Source organism: Pseudophryne corroboree, chromosome 9 (genome assembly GCF_028390025.1).
Source record: "Pseudophryne corroboree isolate aPseCor3 chromosome 9, aPseCor3.hap2, whole genome shotgun sequence".
NCBI lineage: Eukaryota > Metazoa > Chordata > Amphibia > Anura > Myobatrachidae > Pseudophryne > Pseudophryne corroboree.
In genome coordinates this window covers 60,368,819-60,393,296 of record NC_086452.1, presented here as the reverse complement: position 1 = coordinate 60,393,296, position 24,478 = coordinate 60,368,819, and the positions used below count along the sequence as shown (strand labels likewise).

General features: G+C 49.8%; 1 protein-coding gene across 6 annotated transcripts in view; it reads right to left on the bottom strand.

The window, feature by feature from the left end:
• Positions 1 to 24,478, bottom strand: part of LOC134957458 (uncharacterized) — a 72,232-nt gene that overhangs the window by 23,342 nt on the left and 24,412 nt on the right. For 5 of the 6 annotated variants that reach the window (XM_063939404.1, XM_063939402.1, XM_063939407.1 and 2 more), the window contains 5 exons: positions 16,672 to 16,832; positions 9,812 to 9,893; positions 8,791 to 8,983; positions 7,741 to 7,808; positions 7,500 to 7,579 (listed from right to left, as the gene is read on the bottom strand). In XM_063939404.1, the coding sequence (XP_063795474.1) occupies positions 7,500 to 7,579; positions 7,741 to 7,808; positions 8,791 to 8,983; positions 9,812 to 9,893; positions 16,672 to 16,832 (584 nt within the window). The remainder of the gene's footprint in view (positions 1 to 7,499; positions 7,580 to 7,740; positions 7,809 to 8,790; positions 8,984 to 9,811; positions 9,894 to 16,671; positions 16,833 to 24,478) is intronic. The other variant, XM_063939403.1, reaches the window with a different exon arrangement.

Here is a 24,478-nt window from a genome sequence, read left to right as displayed (position 1 = left end):
GCTCCTGAGCCTTTTCCATCGGAAGAAAAACCTTTTTCTGGTCTGTGTCCAGAATCAGGCCCAAAAAGGTCAGACGCGTTGTAGGAACCAGTTGGGACTTTGGAAGATTGAGAATCCAACCGTGCTGCTGTAACGCCTTCACAGACAGTGACACGCTGTCTAGTAACTTCTCCCAAGATCTTGCCTTTATGAGGAGATCGTCCAAGTATGGGATAATTGTGACACCCTGCTTGCGCAGGAGCACCATCATTTCCGCCATTACCTTGGTGAAAATTCTCGGGGCCGTGGAAAGCCCAAACGGCAACGTCTGAAATTGGTAATGACAGTCCTGTACTGCAAATCTCAGGAACGCCTGGTGAGGAGGGAAAATCGGAACATGAAGGTATGCATCCTTTATGTCCAGGGACACCATCCAATCCCCCCCTCCAGGCTGGCGATGACCGCTCTGAGCGTTTCCATTTTGAACTTGAACTTCTTCAAGTACAGGTTTAGGGATTTTAGATTCAAAATGGGTCTGACCGAACCGACCGGTTTCGGGACCACAAACAGGGTTGAGTAATACCCCTTCCCTTGCTGGAGAAGAGGAACTTTGACCATCACCTGTTGAAGATACAATTTTTGAATTGCAGTCAACACTAACTCCCTCTCTGACGGAGAAGTTGGCAGAGCCGATTTGAAAAACCGGCGAGGAGGCACCTCTTCGAATTCCAGCCTGTATCCCTGAGAAACAATCTCTATTGCCCAGGGATCCACCTGTGAGTGAACCCAGACTTGGCTGAAAAGTCGAAGACGTGCCCCCACTTGAGCTGACTCCCCCAGGGAAGCCCAGCGTCATGCGGTGGATTTTGCAGAAGTAGGGGAGGACTTCTGCTCCTGGGAACTAGCTGTGTGCAGCTTTTTTCCCTTGCCTCTACCTCTGGCAAGAAAGGACGATCCCTGTATCTTCTTGCTTTTATTTGAACGAAAGGACTGCATTTGATAATGAGGTGCCTTCTTAGTATGTTGTGGGGGAACATAAGGTAAGAAATTCGATTTACCAGCCGTAGCAGTAGAGACAAGGTCCGAGAGGCCTTCTCCAAACAACTCCTCCCCCTTGTAAGGCAACGACTCCATATGCTGCTTTGAGTCGGCATCCCCCGTCCACTGTCGGGTCCACAAGAGTCGCCTAGCAGAAATAGACATAGCATTTATTCTGGAGCTTAGTAAACAAATGTCTCTTTGAGCATCCCGCATATATAAAGCAGCATCTTTGATATGCTCTAGGGTCATTAGAATGGTATCCTTATCTAGGGTGTCCATCTCTGTAGATAAGGAATCTGTCCATGCTGCGACAGCACTACAAACCCAGGCCGATGCCATAGCCGGTCTAACAATAGTACCGGAATGTGTGTAAATGTACTTCATGGTAACCTCCTGCTTACGATCAGCAGGATCCTTGAGGGTAGCTGTATCCTGGGAAGGCAGTGCCACCTTCTTGGATAAGCGTGTCAGCGCCTTGTCTACTTTAGGCGAAGACTCCCATCGTATCCTGTCCTTTTGTGGAAAGGGATACGCCATAAGAATCCTTTTGGGAACTTGTAGTCTCCTATCTGGAGATTCCCAAGCCTTTTCGCACAATTCGCTTAGCTCAAATGAGGACGGAAAAGCGACCTCAGACTTTTTCCCTTTATACAGGGACAGGGGGTTCTTCAGTGATATGCAAAACCTCTTTAATGGCAATAATCATGTAACGAATACCTTTTGCCACCTTTGGCTGTAATTTTGCATCCTCATAGTCGACACTAGAATCTGAATCCGTGTCGGTATCTGTGTCAGTAATCTGGGAGATAGTGCGTTTTTGAGCCCCAGAAGGTCCCGGTGCCACTGGGGCAGGCATGGTCTGACTAGCTGACTGCTCCCTAGCCTCAGCCTTGTCTAACCTCTTATGCAATAAATTTACATTTGCATTCAAGACATTCCACATATCCACCCAGTCCGGTGTCGGCGTTGCCGACGGCGACCTGACAACCATGTACTCCCCCTCCTCCTTAGGTGAGCCTTCATCGTCAAACATGTCGACACACGCGTACCGACACACTCCACACACACAGGGAATCTCTTATCTGAAGATAGGTTCCCCCCTAGGCCCTTTGGAGAGACAGAGAGAGAGTATGCCAGCACACACCCCAGCGCTATATGTCCCTGGAGAAAAACACAGAATGTTTACCCAGTAGCGCTGCTGTAGTGTATAAACGCCAATAATGTGCCCCCGCTCTACTTTAAAACCCTCTTTCACCGTGTGTCAAATAGGGGAGAGTCCGGGGAGCTTCCTCTCAGCGGTGCTGTGGAGAGAAAATGACGCTGGTGAGTGCTGAGGGAGAAGCCCCGCCCCCTCGGCGGCGGGCTTCTGTCCCGCTCAAACTTAATAAAATATGGCGGCGGCTCTTTTATATACATGTACAGTGCCCACCTGTACATGTATATAGTCATTTGCCATAGGAGAGGTATTCTATTGCTGCCATGGGCGCCCCCCCTGCGCCCTGCACCCTTACAGTGACCGGAGTGTGTGAGGTGTATGGGAGCAATGACGCACAGCTGCAGTGCTGTGCGTTACCTCAGTGAAGCACCCGAAGGCTTCTGCTGCCTCAGTAGTCTTCTTTCTTTGTTTCTTCCGGGTCTGTGAGGAGAACGGCGGCGCTGCTCTGGGATGAACGCCCAGGACGAACCTGTGTTCCACTCCCTCTGTAGCTAATGGTGTCCAGTAGCCGAGAAGCAGAGCCTATCATTTAAGTAGGTCTGCTCCTCTCTCCTCAGTCCCTCGATGCAGGGAGTCTGTTGCCAGCAGAGCTCCCTGAAAATAAGAAAAAAACCTAACAAAATGCTTTCTTAGCAGGAAACTCAGGAGAGCTCCCTGCAGTGCACCCATCTGCCTCTGGGCACAGTCTAAAACTGAGGTCTGGAGGAGGGGCATAGGGGGAGGAGCCAGTGCACACCCAGAGTTCAGTTCTTTCTTAAAGTGCCCATGTCTCCTGCGGAGCCCGTCTATTCCCCATGGTCCTTACGGAGTCCCAGCATCCTCTAGGACGTTATAATAAAAAAATAAAACACCAGCAGACTCACAACCCCCACACCCCAACTGTAAATCAGCTACGATGTTAAGAGTTGGTATCCACTTGCATCCGTGTATTTTTTCAGGATCTTTGAAACAGAATTCCCTTGAAAATATAATTAGTAAATTATGATTACTTTTCAGGAGATCCTCACATATATATTTTACATCAGCAGAGGGAGCTGTTAGCATAATGAATCTCTACTACTAATAATAATATATTCACATATCCAGTCAGAGCAGCAGGGGGAGCTATTTCTGTAATAGAAAACCTTCCCCTATGCTCTTCACTGGGGGAGGACCCATCCTTTCCCTCAGACTGGCGCCATCTCCTATATAATAGCCCAGATCTGTGACTTTGTGCTTCATTTGCTAACGCTGGGCGGAGTCAAAACACTGGGTGGAGTTAGTCAAATGAGTCACAGATCTGGGCAAATCTATAGGAGACTTGGAGCAGGAGCAGATGGTATGGGCATGGCACAGGCAGGGGTGCATACCTCCCAACTTCCTTCAGGCAGGAGGGACACACGCACAGCAAAAAGGGGGCATGGCCAACGGGAAAGGGGGTGTGGCTTCACGGGTGGACCCGCGATCGCGAGCCACGCCCCTGTTTTAGTCAGTGAGGGGGCATGCCCAGCGCTCTGTGAGCTGCTGGCATGCCCCGAGCGGCGGATTATGAGTCCGGGGGGCCCAGGGCACTTGAGACAGGAACCCTATCTCATTGCTGTGCCTGCTGTGGGTTTAGGGGCGTGGCCTAATTGCGCCCTCGTGGCCACGCCCACTTATGCAAATTCCCCCCTACACACCCGCACAGGCAGAAGAAAGCAGGGAGGCTGCTGCCTCCCTGCAACACCACAGACCTGCCAACACGCAGTAGCGTGTGCCGACTGTAGGACAATGCTGCTGCTGTTACTGGCAGGACGGGGGAGCTTCAGAGCTGGGACAGAGCTACTCCAGCTGGTGGCCCCCCTAAAACTGTGAGGCCCCCCTGGGCCCACCCTTAATCCGTACCCCCTGATGCCCCCTCTCCCTCTGTCTCCACTAAATAGACGCTGTGTGCATGCTAAGCAGAACAGCGATTACAGGAGCTTCCCAACTGCCCACCCCCACCGCGGGACACTGCGGCCCGCGGGTGGGACAGACCCCAAAAAATGGGACTGTCCCGCGAAAATCGGGACAGTTGGGAGGTATGGAGGTGTGTGAGGGGGTATGCCATACAGACAGCCGGGCACCGGCTCACTGTGTACTTGACCCCCCACATCAGCATACTCAGCAGGGTCACTTTCTGGCACATTCCACGCTTCTTAGCTGCAGTTTTGTGGGGCACCTGCCGCTGTGCAGGTTCCGTACTGCCTATGTTATCTCCAGCCCCGGCAACCCCACCGCTAGCTGCAGCGCTGCCACCCGCAGTGAGGTGCGCCCAGCTCCTTCACACACTTTAGCCAGCGGGCAGCGCTGCTGAAGTCCGCGCTGTTTGCAGGCTCCGACCCCCTCCTCCCTCCAGCCGCAGCGTCTTCTGGGGACTAACCAGTCACTCCCAGTCTCCCCTTACCACAGTGCCCGGCAACCGCGAGGTCCGCGCCGCGTGCATGCTATGACCCCCTCTTCCCTCCAGCCGCAGCGTCTCCTGGGGGCTAACCAGTCACTCCCAGTCTCCCCTTACCACAGTGCCCAGCAGGGTTCCGGTATGAATGGTCGACCTTGTTATGGTCGACAGTCATTAGGTCGACCACTATTGGTCGACATGGACATGGTCGACATGGACACATGGTCAACACATGAAAATGGTCGACACATGAAAGGTCGACACATGAAAAGGTCGACATAAGTTTTTTACCTTTTTTTTTGTATAGTTTTTTGCGTAAAGTGGCTGGGAACCCCAATTAGTGCACCGCGTCCCCTTGCATGGCTCGCTTCGCTCGCCATGCTTCGGGCATGGTGCCTTCGCTCCGCTACCGCTTCACTCGGCACAGATTGCCGGTCCAATCGTAGTCCACGTGGATCGTAAAGTATGGAAAAGTTCCCCAAAAGAAAAAAAAGTTAAAAAACTCACGTCGACCTTTTAATGTGTCGACCAAGTGTCCATGTCGACCATGTCAATGTCGACCTAATGACTGTCGACCATAACATGGTCGACCATCTGAACGGATACCGCCCAGCAGACGCGTGAGGTCTGCGCTGTGTGACTGAGGAGTGGGGGGGGGGGGGGGGGGGGGGGATGCGGACGAGCAGAGGAAGCAGGACTCCAGCCTGAGAGAGTCAACCATGCCAAGTCTCCACCAGCAGCAGATCCAAACAGGTTGGAGTGGAACAGCAGCAGCCAGCAGCAGTGAATCCGGTAAGACACATCTGTCTGTCACCACTGTTTTGTCCCTAATACCAATCTCTCCCGTGCCCTGTGTTCTGTCATGTCCCTGTCGCCCCTGGCCTTGCCCTGTCACCCCTGGCCTTGCTCTGTCACCCTTATCCTGGCCCTTTCACCCTTATCCTGGCCCTGTCACCCTTATCCTGGCCCTGTCACCCCTATCCTGGCCCTGTCACCCCTATCCTGGCCCTGTCGCCCCTATCCTGGCCCTGCCGCCCCTACCCTGGCCCTGTCGCCCCTATCCTGTCCATGTCATTTCTGTCCTGGCCCTGTCACCCCTGTCCTTGCCCTGTCCTGGCCCCGTCACCCCTGTCCTGGCCCTGTTACTAAATACCCTCCAGCTACCTTTTTGGCAGGTACAGTAACCGCAGCGCCTCCAGACCCCTCCCCAATGCACCACACCTCCGCACCTTCCCCTCCACCACATGCGACACTCCACCCCTCCCCCACACGCTGTGCCTCCAGACCCCCTACACCACCAGCGGCTCCCACTCCCCCACCCCTCCACCATCCACTGCACCTCCAGACCCCCTCCACCATCCACCCCCCATATATGTCTCCCCCCACACCTGCCCCCCTCCACCCACAGCATCTGCAGACACCCTCCTCCATTCGCGGTCCCCCCCTCACCCACCCACGGCACCTCCGCACCTGCCCCTCCACCACCTGCAGCGCCTCCGGACCCCCTTCCCCGTCCGCCGCACCTGCCTCTCCCCCTACCCCACCCCCGGCACCCCCGCCCCTTACCATCCCACAGCACCTCCGGAACCCTTCACCCATCCGCAACATCCCTGCACCTGCCCCTCCCCCGTGGCACCCCTGCCCCTCCCCCACCTGCAGTGCCTCCGGACCCCTCCCCCATCTACAGCCCCCACTCTTCTGTCTCTCCCCCACCCGCAGCACCTCTTAACCCTTCCCCATCCGGGCCCTCCCGCATCTGCCCCCCCTCCACCTGCAGCATCTACAGACACCCTCCCCCATCCGCAGTCCCCCCCGCACACGCTACATTCTGTACATCGTGCCCTGCAGGTGCTGTTCACGCCGTCGCAAGGGGCTGCGCCTCCTTCACCATCGCACGCCCTTTCATTGTGCAATATTTAACCACTAACAAAGGAATGCAGGTAATACTCCATATAATACAAATATTGAACCCCATATAGGCATGCAAGGGTTAAAGGGGCGTAGCCCCTTGCGACGGTGTGAAGAGCGCCCTTAGGGCGCGATGAAGCACCTAGTAATTATAATATTAAACATGGCCCCCACTAAATTTCCAGGTCACATGTTTATATAACCGAGTATAACAAAAGAGCCTTGTTTGCAGCAGAGTTAAAAGAATTCTACTTGGTTATATCGCCGCACGCTGCCGAGAAACCCCTCAGCCGCGCAGCACTGTATGTCTCTCACTCTCTCTCCCATAGCGTGCTGGCTGGCGCGCGCCGGGACCGCTTTTACAAGGTCCTGAAGCAGCACCTGTGCACCGCTTCTTCTCCGCTCTGCCGTCTCTCCCTGCACCCAAGGAAGACACGCTGAGTCTTGCGCAGCACTTGGCTCCCGCACGCCGGCCGCTGTAGACAGCCTTCTATCAAGAGGGGGATTAAGCTCAATAAAGCAATAACATGAAACAAATAGAAAATAAAAAATATAAAATAATTAATTATATATTTACATGGAAGACCCTAGCCAAAGCTACTTTCCAGTACTCACTATTAGAGGATCTCCTGTGGAGAGATGCAGGTCCCTTCAAAAGGGATCTTTGTCTCTCCAATACAAAGCGGCTTTGTCTTCCTTTTATTAGGTGGACGCAGCACACTGTATTAGTTTTAGTCAGGAGCTCTGTGCTCCCACGTGCTGTACCTCCAGCACAATTTTTTAAACTGAGGGAGGAGGGATGTGAAGGGGGAGGAGCCGGCTGTGCAGACAATGCTAATTTTAGATTGTGCCACACCTCCGGTTGCAAGCTTCACACCCCTACTGTATAGGACTCCAGTGTCCCCTAGTGGATGAAAGAGAAATAACGCTCTCCCGCTAACACCGCTTTACACGTACCATTGCATTTTTATCTTGTGCCCGTTTCAGCTCCTGTCCCTCCGAGAGTTGTCGCAGCAAATCGTCCTCTTGCCGGCCTGCTGGAAGACAAAGATCTGTAAGCGTGGTCTGTGCTTGGTACAGCGTTAGTGTGAACTGACGGGAGCTACCAAAAACGATTAGCGATCGGACACATCAACATGGTCGCCTACAAGCCGCTTGTCCCCGCTCACGTCTGAATGTTTGCTCAGAAGACACTCACGTAATCTATGGTGCAAGTAATCGGTGTCTCTCCGCAGGCTCTCGTACTCTTTCCAAATCAGCCTTTTACTACAATACAAATGATAAACAATGTTATTTGCAGGGGTGCAAATAAAAAGGACACAGTTTCTAAAATAAATTATAAACAAAAATGGAGTCCCTATAAACTCAGGAACTAGAAGACTGACCTACATAAAGATAATATTACGTTTACAATACATACTCTACCAAGGAGTAGCTGGAGAGGAAGAATATTCCTAGAGGTCAGTAATCATAGATTTACACATATGGGGATACATTTTATAGGGTCCGAGTTGCCAGGGTCCGGGATTTTTAAAGCAGCAATCATTTACCAACCAACCCGGTTTTGCTTTGTAAATGACTGCCGCTTTAAAAACACGGCCATTCTCGGACAAAAGCCCGGACTTCCGGCAACTCGGACCATATTACATTTACCCCATGAGCAAATGCTGCTTAGACCAGCAGCAAAATAGAGCATTCACAGGGAACTTTGGGGCTGATGTATTAACCTGGAGATGGCATAAGGAAGTGATAAACCAGTGATATGTGCAAGGTGATAAACGCACCAGCCAATCAGGTCCAATATGTAAATTAACAGAAGCTGATTGGCTGGTGCGTTTATCACCTTGCACATATCACTGGTTTATCACTTCCTTATGCCGTCTCAAGGTTAATACATCTGCCCCATTATTCCCTATGGCAAGCTCTCCTCGTTCACATCTCAGACTGCTATTAGTGCCATCTCGACACTGCCTTATTCCCCGTCTTGACCAGCAGTAATGTGGCAGTCTTCCGAGAGCGCCTACAACTGTCCGCAGCATGTTTACAGCTAGATACGGAAAGAAAGAATACACAATAAGAACTTATGTTTTCGTTTCTAGAAATATTAACTCCCCATCCCGATCTTCCCCGGCAAACATAGTGCACAAGAAAATGCCAAACATATAATAGATGAGGATCATGCAGTGTATCAGCCTATATTGGGCAGATTTCAGTAAACGGAGGGGGGGGGGGGGGCTGATTCACTTACTTCTCATTCACCTCCTGTAAGATACTGGCAGTGGAGCGCAACGATGGACTTGATGCTCTCGCCGGAGAGTCCCTCACTCTGTCCTGCAGGTGGCGCAGTTCACTGGACAGCTCTTGTCTAAGACCTTCCACCTTTCTCTCCAGCAGAGACTCGGACACCTCTCCCCGCACAGCTCCCGTCCGCCGCACCTCGTCTGCAGATGTTAGTAAGCTTGTTATTTTATTATTCAAAGACATACTGAGCGTTATGGGCTGGCCCAGATTCTGAATGGGACACATCTGCAGCTGCTTTTCCATTTGCCTGCTTAATCTCTAATGAGAGTATCTGTCCCGCCTCACGGAAAAGGCCGGGATGCCCACAGTTTCTCTTTCATCCATCTGGGGGACGCTGCGTCTGAACGGATGGGTTAGAGTGTGTGGGAAGGGAGCTTTGGCACAGAACCTATAAAAACCAACTCCTCCCCCCTCTAACCCCTCCCATCTCCAGCCTGACTAGCAGATTTACCTCAGTTTAAGTTCTGTGCCTGGAGAGTGCCTAGGTACGGTAGGGCACACGCGAGGTCTGCCGTTACTGTTAGCTTGGCATGCGTGCTTTGCACATATCCACAAGATACATTTGCATGAGAATCAGGCCCACAACATTTTTACATGGGGAAAATATTCCCGTCCAAGCACAAAGGAGAGAGCTACATATTATGTACTCACAGTATCCATGCTGTGCTATAATGAACCGTATATAATTCAGCTTGTAGCAGACACAACTACTTTCAGTATAATGCAATGATTGTTACATGACCGATAGATCAGTTATATCACTGCCAGTGATGTGCAGAGCAAGCGTATTTAACATACAGCTGCTATGGAATTACACATCCCAGCATGCCTTAGAGCAAAACTTTGGCAGGGCATGCTGGGATGTGTAGTTCCACAGCAGCTGGAAGGCAGCATGTTGAATACCTGGTGTCATTGCATCAGACTCCCCTGAAAGCACAGGGGAGCACGGTGAAGTGCTGGCGCCGTACCTTCCAGACTTTGTATTCTCTGGAGCTGAAGGTCCCGATCGCGCTCCAGACGCCCAATGGCCTGGTGCAGAGAGGTAATCATCTGGGGAGAAAGGAGTCAGTTTAACCCATTACAAACACAGTGGAAAAGCCATGTAAGGGAGGCCTCACGGGAGGCCTCAGGTGTCAGTGGCTGACATGATGCAATGCAGAGCGACTGTCTGCAGCAAGCAGTCTCCCCTGAGAGAACAGCAGCTTATTTGGATTGGTGATCCAGGCACAGCAGGCTTTCCAAGGAAACCTTTACAAATCAGCATGTTCCTAGGACTAAATAAATATTGCAGAATATTCTTATTCCTTTCTTAGTGGAAAAATACTAACCAGCTGAACTCGTCACTGTTCCGCACCTGCTTGGGGGCCACAATAACACCTGCACTATGTGTAATCTCCTGGGGGCCAAACACCTGTGACAGCAGACTCTGACACACATATATTAAAGGGTCTCACCACAAAGGCACAAACATTAACCATGTACTGTCTGTGTTCAAATCATATAAAACAATAGCTGTTCTCAGTTTGCCAGACATTCACAGGTTACTGCCCATCTGTGGAACAGAAAATAAGAATTTACTCACCGGTAATTCTATTTCTCGTAGTCCGTAGTGGATGCTGGGAACTCCGTAAGGACCATGGGGAATAGCGGGCTCCGAAGGAGGCTGGGCACTCTAGAAAGATTTATGGCTACTTGGTGTGCACTGGCTCCTCCCACTATGACCCTCCTCCAAGCCTCAGTTAGGACACTGTGCCCGGACGAGCTGACATAATAAGGAAGGATTTTGAATCCCGGGTAAGACTCTTACCAGCCACCGTACAACTCGTGATACTATATCCAGTTTGACAGTATGAAAAACAACTGAGCCTCTCAACAGATGGCTCAACAATAACCCTTTAGTTAACAATAACTATTTACAAGTATTGCAGACAATCCGCACTTGGGATGGGCGCCCAGCATCCACTACGGACTACGAGAAATAGATTTACCGGTGAGTAAAATCTTATTTTCTCTGACGTCCTAGTGGATGCTGGGAACTCCGTAAGGACCATGGGGATTATACCAAAGCTCCCAAACGGGCGGGAGAGTGCGGATGACTCTGTAGCACCGAATGAGAGAACTCCAGGTCCTCCTCAGCCAGGGTATCAAATTTGTAGAATTTTGCAAACGTGTTTGCCCCTGACCAAGTAGCTGCTCGGCAAAGTTGTAAAGCCGAGACCCCTCGGGCAGCCGCCCAAGATGAGCCCACCTTCCTTGTGGAATGGGCATTTACAGATTTTGGCTGTGGTATGCCTGCCACAGAATGTGCAAGCTGAATTGTACTACAAATCCAGCGAGCAATAGACTGCTTAGAAGCAGGAGCACCCAGCTTGATGGGTGCATACAGGATAAACAGCGAGTCAGATTTTCTGACTCCAGCCGTCCTGGAAACATATATTTTCAGGGCCCTGACAACGTCTAGCAACTTGGAGTCCTCCAATTCACTAGTAGCCGCCGGCACCACAATAGGCTGGTTCAGGTGAAACGCTGACACCACCTTAGGGAGAAATTGGGGACGAGTCCTCAACTCTGCCCTATCCATATGGAAAATCAGATAAGGGCTTTTACATGATAAAGCCGCCAATTCTGACACTCGCCTGGCTGAAGCCAAGGCTAATAACATGACCACTTTCCACGTGAGATATTTCAGATACACGGTTTTTAGTGGCTCAAACCAATGTGATTTTAAGAAACTCAACATCACGTTGAGATCCCAAGGTGCCACAGGAGGCACAAACGGGGGCTGAATATGCAGCACTCCTTTCACAAATGTCTGAACTTCAGGTACTGAAGCTAGTTCTTTTTGAAAGAAAATCGACAGAGCCGAGATCTGTACTTTAATGGAGCCTAGTTTTAGGCCCATATCCACTCCTGCTTGCAGGAAATGCAGAAATCGACCTAGTTGAAATTCCTCTGTTGGGGCCTTATTGGCCTCGCACCATGCAACATATTTCCGCCATATGCGGTGATAATGCGTTGCCGTAACATTTTTCCTGGCCTTAATAAGCGTAGGAATGACTTCTTCCGGAATACCCTTTTCCTTTAGGATCCGGTGTTCAACCGCCATGCCGTCAAACGCAGCCGCGGTAAGTCTGGGAACCGACAGGGCCTTTGCTGTATCAGGTCCTGTCTGAGCGGTAGAGGCCACGGGTCCTCTGAGAGCATCTCTTGAAGTTCCGGGTACCACGCTCGTCTTGGCCAATCCGGAACCACGAGAATTGTGTTTACTCCTCGCTTTCTTATTATTCTCAATACCTTTGGAATGAGAGGCAGAGGAGGGAACACATAAACCGACTGGTACACCCACGGTGTCACTAGAGCGTCCACAGCTATCGCCTGAGGGTCCCTTGACCTGGCGCAATATCTTTTTAACTTTTTGTTGAGACGGGGCGCCATCATGTCCACCTGTGGTTTTTCCCAACGGTTTACCAGCATCTGGAAGACTTCTGGGTGAAGTCCCCACTCTCCCGGGTGGAGGTCATGTCTGCTGAGGAAGTCTGCTTCCCAGTTGTCCACTCCCGGAATGAACACTGCTGACAGTGCTAGTACATGATTCTCCGCCCATCGGAGAATTCTTGTGGCTTCTGCCATCGCCATCCTGCTTCTTGTGCCGCCCTGTCGATTTACATGGGCGACTGCCGTGATGTTGTCTGACTGGATCAGCACCGGCTGGTGTAGGAGCAGGGATCTTGCTTGACTTAGGGCATTGTAGATGGCCCTTAGTTCCAGAATATTTATGTGAAGGGAAGTCTCCTGACTCGACCATAGTCCTTGGAAGTTTCTTCCCTGTATGACTGCCCCCCAGCCTCGAAGGCTGGCATCCGTGGTCACCAGGACCCAGTCCTGTATGCCGAACCTGCGGCCCTCTAGAAGATGGGCACTCTGCAGCCACCACAGTAGAGACACCCTGGTTCTTGAAGACAGGGTTATTAAGCGATGCATCTGAAGATGCGATCCGGACCACTGGTCCAACAGGTCCCACTGAAAGATTCTGGCATGGAACCTGCCGAAGGGAATTGCTTCGTAAGAAGCCACCATCTTTCCCAGGACCCGTGTGCAGCGATGCACTGATACCTGTTTTGGTTTCAGGAGGTCTCTGACTAGAGATGACAACTCCCTGGCTTTCTCCTCCGGGAGAAACACTTTCTTCTGGACTGTATCCAGAATCATACCCAGGAACAGTAACCGTGTCGTCGGAACCAGCTGTGACTTTGGGATATTCAGAATCCAGCCGTGCTGGTGCAGCACCTCCTGAGATAGTGCTACTCCCACCAACAACTGTTCCTTGGACCTCGCTTTTATTAGGAGATCGTCCAAGTACGGGATAATTAAAACTCCCTTTTTTCGAAGGAGTATCATCAATTCCGCCATAACCTTGGTAAATACCCTCGGTGCCGTGGACAGGCCAAACGGCAGCGTCTGGAATTGGTAATGGCAATCCTGTACCACAAATCTGAGGTACTCCTGGTGAGGATGGTAAATGGGGACATGCAAGTAAGCATCCTTGATGTCCAGGGATACCATGTAATCTCCCTCGTCCAGGCTTGCAATAACCGCCCTGAGCGATTCCATCTTGAACTTGAATTTTTTTATGTACGTGTTCAAGGATTTTAAATTTAAAATGGGTCTCACCGAACCGTCCGGTTTCGGTACCACAAATAGTGTGGAATAATAACCCCGGCCTTGTTGAAGTAGGGGTACCTTGATTATCACCTGCTGGGAATACAGCTTGTGAATTGCCGCTAGCACCGCCTCCCTGTCTGAGGGAGCAATCGGCAAGGCAGATTTTAGGAACCGGTGGGGTGGGGACGCCTCGAATTCCAGTTTGTACCCCTGAGATACTATTTGCAGGATCCAGGGATCCACCTGTGAGCGAGCCCACTGATCGCTGAAATTCTTGAGGCGACCCCCCACCGTACCTGGCTCCGCCTGTGGAGCCCCACCGTCATGCGGCGGACTTGGAAGAAGAAGCGGGGGAGGATTTTTGCTCCTGGGAACCTGCTGTTTGTTGCAGCCTTTTTCCCCTACCTCTGCCTCTGGACAGAAAGGACCCGCCTTTTCCACGCCTGTTTTTCTGGGTCCGAAAGGACTGAACCTGATAAAACGGCGCCTTCTTAGGCTGTGAGGGGACATGGGGTAAAAATGCTGACTTCCCAGACGTTGCTGTGGAAACTAGGTCCGAGAGACCATCCCCAAATAATTCCTCACCCTTATATGGTAACACTTCCATGTGCTTTTTAGAATCTGCATCTCCTGTCCACTGGCGAGTCCATAAGCCTCTCCTAGCAGAAATGGACAATGCACGTACTTTAGATGCCAGTCGGCAGATTTCCCTCTGTGCATCTCTCATATATAAGACTGAGTCTTTTATATGGTCTATGGTTAACAGGATCGTGTCTCTGTCTAATGTGTCAATATTTTCTGACAGTTTATCTGACCACGCAGCGGCAGCACTGCACATCCAGGCTGACGCAATAGCTGGCCTAAGTATAATGCCTGAGTGTGTATATACAGACTTCAGGATCGCCTCCTGCTTTCTATCAGCAGGTTCCTTGAGGGCGGCCGTATCCGGAGACGGTAGTGCCACCTTTTTAGACAAACGTGTGAGCGCTTTGTCCACCCTGGGGGGTGTTTCCCAACGTGACCTATCCTCTGGCGGGAAAGGGAACACCATTAGTACCTTCTTAGGAATTACCAATTTTTTATCCGGGAAAGCCCACGCTTCTTCACACACTTCATTTAATTCATCTGATGGGGGAAAAACTACGGGTAGTTTTTTCTCTCCAAACATAATACCCTTTTTAGTGGTACCTGTAGTTATATCAGAAATGTGTAACACCTCTTTCATTGCCTCAATCATGCAGTGAATGGCCTTAGTTGGCATCAGGTTAGACTCATCGTCGTCGACACTGGTGTCAGTATCAGTGTCGACATCTGGGTCTGCTTGCGGTAGCGGGCGTTTTAGAGCCCCTGACGACCCATGCGACGCCTGGGCAGGCACGATCTGAGAAGTCGGCTGTCCCACATTTGGCATGTCGTCAATTTTCTTATGTAAGGAGTCTATACGTGCACTCATTACTTTCCATAAGCTCATCCACTCAGGTGTCTGCCCCGCAGGGGGTGACATCCCTTCTAAAGGCATCTGCTCCGCCTCCACATCATTATCCTCATCAAACATGTCGACACAGCCGTACCGACACACCGCACACACACAAGGAATGCTCCGAATGAGGACAGGACCCACAAAAGCCCTTTGGGGGGACAGAGTGAGAGTATGCCAGCACACACCAGAGCGCTATATAATGCAGGGACTAACTGAGTTATGTCCCCTATAGCTGCTTTTTCTATATATTATATACTGCGCCTAAATTTAGTGCCCCCCCTCTCTGTTTTTACCCTGTTCTGTAGTGTAGACTGCAGGGGAGAGCCAGGGAGCTTCCTTCCAGCGGATCTGTGAAGGAGAAATGGCGCCAGTGTGCTGTGAGAGATAGCTCCGCCCCTTTTCCGCGGACTATTCTCCCGCTTTTTTCCATATTCTGGCAGGGGTATTTTCCACATATATAGCCTCTGGGACTATATATTGTGGAATTTTTGCCAGCCAAGGTGTTATTATTGCTTCTCAGGGCGCCCCCCCCCCCAGCGCCCTGCACCCTCAGTGACCGGAGTATGAAGTGTGTATGAGGAGCAATGGCGCACAGCTGCAGTGCTGTGCGCTACCTTGGTGAAGACTGATGTCTTCTGCCGCCGTTTTTCCGGACCTCTTCTTGCTTCTGGCTCTGTAAGGGGGACGGCGGCGCGGCTCCGGGACCGAACACCAAGGACTGGGCCTGCGGTCGATCCCTCTGGAGCTAATGGTGTCCAGTAGCCTAAGAAGCCCAATCCGGCTGCAAGCAGGCGAGTTCGCTTCTTCTCCCCTTAGTCCCTCGCTGCAGTGAGCCTGTTGCCAGCAGGTCTCACTGAAAATAAAAAACCTAAATCTATACTTTCTTTCTAAGGGCTCTGGAGAGCCCCTAGTGTGCATCCAACCTCGGCCGGGCACAAAATCTAACTGAGGTCTGGAGGAGTGTCATAGTGGGAGGAGCCAGTGCACACCAGGTAGTCATAAATCTTTCTAGAGTGCCCAGCCTCCTTCGGAGCCCGCTATTCCCCATGGTCCTTACGGAGTTCCCAGCATCCACTAGGACGTCAGAGAAACTGGCAATTTTTCCTGTAGCTCTTCGTACTCTGCTTCCAAAAACAGTGGGAATGCGGGTTCCGGGCCTGCACACAGGCACCAGCATTTAAACAAACAGCTATTACTAGGCATTACCCATCAGCAGCACATACTTCATTTCATAACATAATATGAACTACAGCCTATAGGTCAGGCCTGGCCAACCTGTGGCTCTCCAGCTGTTGTAAAACTACAAGTCCCATCATGCTTTGCCACAGTTTTGCTATTAGGGAATGCTAAAACTGTGGCAGGGCATGCTGGAATGTGTAGTTTCACATCATCTGGGGAGCCACAGGTTGTCCAGGCCTGCTATAGGTGCTCTCTTTTACTCACAGTGGCGGCAGCCGGTTTGTTGGATGGACCAATAAAACAGATTTTTCCGTAGTACGGTGGTCAGTGGCGGCTCCAGAGGTGGGGCTGCAGCACAGTCTAAGATTAAAATAAGGGAGCCACACCAACTGTCAGGGGGTCGGTTTGGAGTGGCAGTTGGTGTGACTCCCCTATCTGAATTTTGGACTGTGCTGCAGCCGCCACTGACTGTGGTGCTAACAGATGAGGGTGGGAGACTGCACGCACCTTGGCCTGGGAGAGCAGCTGACTGCTCAGATTCACCATATCTTCGGAAGACACCGCTGGGATCACGCCATAGCTGGATGGGGTGTATGGAGGAGCAGGTTTAGGGGGCCCATCTTCATACAGAGTTTTTCTTACTTGTGCTATATCAAAGCAACAATCTCCTGGGAATTGGGAGCAAATTAGAAAAAATTTTTGGACAATCTTAAACCCTGAAACAAATAAATTACTAAAGAGATTTTCAAGCTAATTAGAAAACGCAACTTTAAATGAAAAAACTAAAAACAAGAAAAAAATAAAGTAAAATTAATATATATATATATATATATATATATATATATATATATATATATATATATATATATATATATATATATATATACATACACATAAAGATGGATAAGATGTTTCTAAGTGACCAATGGTGTCACATAAAATTAGGGAAACCAAAAATATATAAAATATTTTTACAATTTATTGAAAAACACACCAGTAAAAATAAGAATTTACTTACCGATAATTCTATTTCTCATAGTCCGTAGTGGATGCTGGGAACTCCGTAAGGACCATGGGGAATAGCGGCTCCGCAGGAGACTGGGCACAAAAGTAAAAGCTTTCTGACTAGCTGGTGTGCACTGGCTCCTCCCCCTATGACCCTCCCTTAAAAGCCTGTTAGGATACTGTGCCCGGACGAGCGTACATAATAAGGAAGGATCTTGAATCCCGGGTAAGACTCATACCAGCCACACCAATCACACCGTACAACTTGTGATCTGAACCCAGTTAACAGTATGATAAACGTAGGAGCCTCTGAAAAGATGGCTCACAACAATAAACAACCCGATTTTTGTAACAATAACTATATACAAGTATTGCAGACAATCCGCACTTGGGATGGGCGCCCAGCATCCACTACGGACTATGAGAAATAGAATTATCGGTAAGTAAATTCTTATTTTCTCTGACGTCCTAGTGGATGAGAGAACTCCAGGTCCTCCTCAGCCAGGGTATCAAATTTGTAGAATTTAGCAAACGTGTTTGCCCCTGACCAAGTAGCTGCTCGGCAAAGTTGTAAAGCCGAGACCCCTCGGGCAGCCGCCCAAGATGAGCCCACTTTCCTTGTGGAGTGGGCTTTTACAGATTTTGGCTGTGGCAGGCCTGCCACAGAATGTGCAAGCTGAATTGTACTACAAATCCAACGAGCAATCGTCTGCTTAGAAGCAGGAGCACCCAGCTTGTTGGGTGCATACAGGATAAACAGCGAGTCAGATTTTCTGACTCCAGCCGTCCTGGAAACATATATTTTCAGGGCCCTGACTACGTCCAGCAACTTGGAGTCCTCCAAGTCCCTAGTAGCCGCAGGCACCACAATAGGCTGGTTCATGTGAAACGCTGAAACCACCTTAGGGAGAAATTGAGGGAGAGTCCTCAGTTCTGCCCTGTCTGAATGAAAAATTAGGTAAGGGCTTTTATATGACAAAGCCGCCAATTCTGAGACACGCCTGGCTGAAGCCAGGGCTAACAGCATGACCACTTTCCATGTGATATATTTCAATTCCACAGTGGTGAGTGGTTCAAACCAATGTGATTTTAGGAGACTCAACACTACATTGAGATCCCAAGGTGCCACTGGAGGCACAAAAGGAGGCTGTATATGCAGTACCCCTTTGACAAACGTCTGAACTTCAGGCACTGAAGCCAGTTCTTTTTGGAAGAAGATCGACAGGGCCGAAATTTGAACCTTAATGGACCCTAATTTTAGGCCCATAGATAGTCCTGTTTGCAGGAAATGCAGGAAACGACCCAGTTGAAATTCCTCTGTAGGGGCCTTCTTGGCCTCACACCACGCAACATATTTTCGCCAAATGCGGTGATAATGTTTTGCGGTTACATCCTTCCTGGCCTTGACCAGGGTAGGGATGACTTCATCTGGAATGCCTTTTTCCTTCAGGATCCGGCGTTCAACCTCCATGCCGTCAAACGCAGCCGCGGTAAGTCTTGGAACAGACAAGGTCCCTGCTGGAGCAGGTCCTTCCTTAGAGGTAGAGGCCACGGGTCCTCTGTGAGCATCTCTTGAAGTTCCGGGTACCAAGTCCTTCTTGGCCAATCCGGAGCCACGAGTATAGTTCTTACTCCTCTCCGTCTTATAATTCTCAATACCTTGGGTATGAGAGGCAGAGGAGGGAACACATACACTGACTGGTACACCCACGGTGTTACCAGAGCGTCCACAGCTATTGCCTGAGGGTCCCTTGACCTGGCGCAATACCTGTCGAGTTTTTTGTTGAGGCGGGACGCCATCATGTCCACCTTTGGTTTTTCCCAACGGTTTACAATCATGTGGAAGACTTCTGGATTAAGTCCCCACTCTCCCGGGTGGAGGTCGTGTCTGCTGAGGAAGTCTGCTTCCCAGTTGTCCACTCCCGGAATGAACACTGCTGACAGTGCTATCACATGATTTTCCGCCCAGCGAAGAATCCTTGCAGCTTCTGCCATTGCCCTCCTGCTTCTTGTGCCGCCCTGTCTGTTTACGTGGGCGACTGCCGTGATGTTGTCAGATTGGATCAATACCGACTGACCCTGAAGCAGAGGCCTTGCTTGGCTTAGGGCATTGTAAATTGCCCTTAGTTCCAGGATATTTATGTGAAGAGACGTTTCCATGCTTGACCACAAGCCCTGGAAATTTTTTCCCTGTGTGACTGCTCCCCAGCCTCTCAGGCTGGCATCCGTGGTCACCAGAATCCAGTCCTAAATGCCGAATCTGCGACCCTCTAGAAGATGAGCACTCTGCAACCACCACAGGAGAGACACCCTTGTCCTTGGAGATAGGGTTATCCGCTGATGCATCTGAAGATGCGATCCGGACCAGTTGTCCAGCAGATCCCACTGAAAAGTCCTTGCATGGAATCTTCCGAATGGAATCGCTTCGTAAGAAGCCACCATCTTTCCCAGGACCCTTGTGCATTGATGCACTGACACTTGTCCTGGTTTCAGGAGGTTCCTGACTAGCTCGGATAACTCCCTGGCCTTTTCCTCCGGGAGAAACACCTTTTTCTGGACTGTGTCCAGAATCATCCCTAGGAACAGTAGACGTGTTGTTGGAATCAGCTGCGATTTTGGAATATTTAGAATCCACCCGTGCTGACGTAGCACCACCTGAGATAGTGCCACTCCGACCTCTAACTGTTCCCTGGATCTTGCCCTTATCAGGAGATCGTCCAAGTAAGGGATAATTAAGACGCCTTTTCTTCGAAGAAGAATCATCATTTCGGCCATTACCTTGGTAAAGACCCGTGGTGCCGTGGACAATCCAAACGGCAGCGTCTGAAACTGATAATGACAGTTCTGTACCACAAACCTGAGGTACCCTTGGTAAGAAGGGTAGATTGGGACGTGGAGATAAGCATCTTTGATGTCCAGAGACACCATATAGTCCCCTTCTTCCAGGTTCGCTATCACTGCTCTGAGTGATTCCATCTTGAATTTGAACCTTTTTATGTAAGTGTTCAATGATTTCAGATTTAAAATCGGTCTCACCGAGCCGTCCGGCTTCGGTACCACAAACAGCGTGGAATAATACCCCTTTCCCTGTTGTAGGAGGGGTACCTTGATTATCACCTGCTGGGAATACAGCTTGTGAATAGCTTCCAATACTGCCTCCCTGTCGGAGGGAGACGTTGGTAGAGCAGACTTCAGGAACCGGCGAGGGGGAGACGTCTCGAATTCCAATTTGTACCCCTGTGATACTACCTGCAGGATCCAGGGGTCCACTTGCGAGTGAGCCCACTGCGCGTTGAAATTTTTGAGACGGGCCCCCACCGTGCCTGAGTCCGCTTGTAAAGCCCCAGCGTCATGCTGAAGACTTGGCAGAAGCGGGGGAGGGCTTCTGATCCTGGGAAGAGGCTGCCTGCTGCAGTCTTTTTCCCCTTCCTCTGCCCCGGGGCAGAAATGAGTGGCCTTTTGCCCGCTTGCCCTTATGGGGACGAAAGGACTGAGTTTGAAAAGACGGTGTCTTTTTCTGCTGAGAGGTGACCTGGGGTAAAAAGGTGGATTTCCCAGCCGTCGCCGTGGCCACCAGGTCTGACAGACCGACCCCAAATAACTCCTCCCCTTTATACGGCAAAACTTCCATATGCCGTTTGGAATCCGCATCACCTGACCACTGTCGTGTCCATAAACTTCTTCTGGCAGAAATGGACAACGCACTTACTCTTGATGCCAGGGTGCAAATATCCCTCTGTGCATCTCGCATATATAGTAATGCATCCTTTAAATGCTCTATAGTCAATAATATACTGTCCCTATCCAGGGTATCAATATTTTCAGTCAGTGAATCCGACCAAGCCACTCCAGCGCTGCACATCCAGGCTGAGGCGATTGCTGGTCGTAGTATAACACCAGTATGTGTGTATATACCTTTTAGGATATTTTCCAGCTTTCTATCAGCTGGTTCCTTGAGGGCGGCCGTATCAGGAGACGGTAACGCCACTTGTTTTGATAAGCATGTGAGTGCCTTATCTACCCTAGGGGGTGTTTCCCAACGCGCCCTAACCTCTGGCGGGAAAGGGTATAATGCCAATAATTTATTAGAAATCAGCAGTTTTTTATCGGGGGAAACCCACGCTTTGTCACACACCTCATTTAATTCATCTGATTCAGGAAAAACTATGGGTAGTTTTTTCACACCCCACATAATACCCCTTTTTGTGGTACTTGTAGTATCAGAAATGTTCAAAGCCTCCTTCATTGCCGTGATCATGTAACGTGTGGCCCTACTGGACATTACGTTTGTCTCGTCACCGTCGACACTGGAGTCAGTATCCGTGTCTGGGTCTGTGTCGACCATCTGAGGTAACGGGCGCTTTAGAGCCCCTGACGGTGTTTGAGACGCCTGGACAGGCACTAACTGATTTGCCGGCTGTCTCATGTCGTCAACAGTTTTTTGCAAAGTGCTGACACTGTCACGTAATTCCTTCCATACGACCATCCAGTCAGGTGTCGACTCCCTAGGGGGTGACATCACTATTACAGGCAATTGCTCCGCCTCCACATCATTTTCCTCCTCATACATGTCGACACAATCGTACCGACACACAGCACACACACAGGGAATGCTCTGATAGAGGACAGGACCCCACGAGCCCTTTGGGGAGACAGAGGGAGAGTTTGCCAGCACACACCAGAGCGCTATATATATGCAGGGATAACCTTATATAAGTGTTTCTCCCTTCTATAGCTGCTGTATATGTATTTTCTGCCAATTAGTGCCCCCCCTCTCTTGTTTTACCCCGATTCTGTAGCAGGACTGCAGGGGAGAGTCAGGAAGCCGTCCTTCCAGCGGAGCTGTGAGGGAAAATGGCGCTTGTGTGCTGAGGAGATAGGCTCCGCCCCCTTCACGGCGGCCTTTTCTCCCGCTTTTTTTAGGAAAACTGGCAGGGGTTAAATGCATCCATATAGCCCAGGAGCTATATGTGATGCATTTCTTTAGCCATATAAGGTTTAAAACATGTTTTATTGCGTCTCAGGGCGCTCCCCCCCAGCGCCCTGCACCCTCAGTGACCGGAGTGTGAAGTGTGCTGAGAGCAATGGCGCACAGCTGCAGTGCTGTGCGCTACCTTATTGAAGACAGGAACGTCTTCTGCCGCCGATTTTTCCGGACCTCTTCGCTCTTCTGGCTCTGTAAGGGGGCCGGCGGCGCGGCTCCGGGACCCATCCAGGCTGAACCTGTGATCGTCCCTCTGGAGCTAATGTCCAGTAGCCAAGAAGCCCAATCCACTCTGCATTCAGGTGAGTTCGCTTCTTCTCCCCTTAGTCCCACGATGCAGTGAGCCTGTTGCCAGCAGGTCTCACTGAAAATAAAAAAACCTATTTAAAACTTTTACTCTAAGCAGCTCTGGAGAGCTACCTAGCGTGCACCCTTCTCGGCCGGGCACAAAAATCTAACTGAGGCTTGGAGGAGGGTCATAGGGGGAGGAGCCAGTGCACACCAGCTAGTCAGAAAGCTTTTACTTTTGTGCCCAGTCTCCTGCGGAGCCGCTATTCCCCATGGTCCTTACGGAGTTCCCAGCATCCACTAGGACGTCAGAGAAAAACAATTATATTACCAAAACCACAGATAAATGATCAATTAAAATCTTTGGAGCAGGCTAAAAATACGGAAAATGTATCCATAAAAGATAAAATGAGGGGACCATAGACTGCATAAAATAACGGTAAGACAAGATAAAAAAGAACCATAAAATTGCTTAACTTGAGAGGATGGGTTAAGTCTGGTAACACCAGACTTAACCCATCCTCTCAAGTTAAGCAATTTTATGGTTCTTTTTTATCTTGTCTTACCGTTATTTTATGCAGTCTATGGTCCCCTCATTTTACCTTTTATCTTTTATGGATACATTTTCCGTATTTTTAGCCTGCTCCAAAGATTTTAATTGATCATTTATCTGTGGTTTTGGTAATATAATTGTTTTTTACTGGTATGTTTTTTAATAAATTGTAAAAATATGTTATATATTTTTGGTTTCCCTAATTTTATGTGACACCATTGGTCGCTTAGAAACACCTTATCCATCTTCCTATCTACATTACCCATAAAGCACTTTACCAATGCTTATTTTTTAAGGTGTAGCAGACGCCCTATTATACTAAAGGGAGTGTCCTACAAGGGAGATTGTATAGATATAATTATCTATATATTTATTATACCTATTATTGTTTTGGTCTAACTACTAGTATTGATTGGCAATCGCATATTGGCGCGGTGTATTCTCTCTGTTCACACACACACACACACACACACACACATATATATATATACATACACACACACACACACACACACACACTATATACCTTTATCTAACAGGCATAGAACTTAAAAATAAGATTTTACTTACCGATAAATCTATTTCTCGTAGTCCGTAGTGGATGCTGGGGACTCCGTCAGGACCATGGGGATATAGCGGCTCCGCAGGAGACAGGGCACAATAATAAAAGCTTTAGGATCAGGTGGTGTGCACTGGCTCCTCCCCCTATGACCCTCCTCCAAGCCTCAGTTAGGATACTGTGCCCGGACGAGCGTGCATAATAAGGAAGGATATTGAATCCCGGGTAAGACTCATACCAGCCACACCAATCACACCGTACAACCTGTGATCTGAACCCAGTTAACAGTATGATAACAACGAAGGAGCCTCTGAAAAGATGGCTCACAACAAGAATAACCCGATTTTTGTAACAATAACTATGTACAAGTATTGCAGACAATCCGCACTTGGGATGGGCGCCCAGCATCCACTACGGACTACGAGAAATAGATTTATCGGTAAGTAAAATCTTATTTTCTCTGACGTCCTAGTGGATGCTGGGGACTCCGTCAGGACCATGGGGATTATACCAAAGCTCCCAAACGGGCGGGAGAGTGCGGATGACCCTGCAGCACCGAATGAGAGAACTCCATGTCCTCCTCAGCCAGGGTATCAAATTTGTAGAATTTAGCAAACGTGTTTTCCCCTGACCAAGTAACTGCTCGGCAAAGTTGTAAAGCCGAGACCCCTCGGGCAGTCGCCCAAGATGAGCCCCCTTCCTTTTGGAATGGGCTTTTACCGATTTTGGCTGTGGCAGGCCTGCCACAGAATGTGTAAACTGAATTGTATTACAAATCCAGCGAGCAATCGTCTGCTTAGAAGCAGGAGCACCCATCTTGTTGGGTGCATACAGGCTAAACAGCGAGTCAGATTTTCTGACTCCAGCCTTCCTGGAAACATATTTTTCAGGGCCCTGACAACGTCAAGTAACTTGGAGTCCTCCA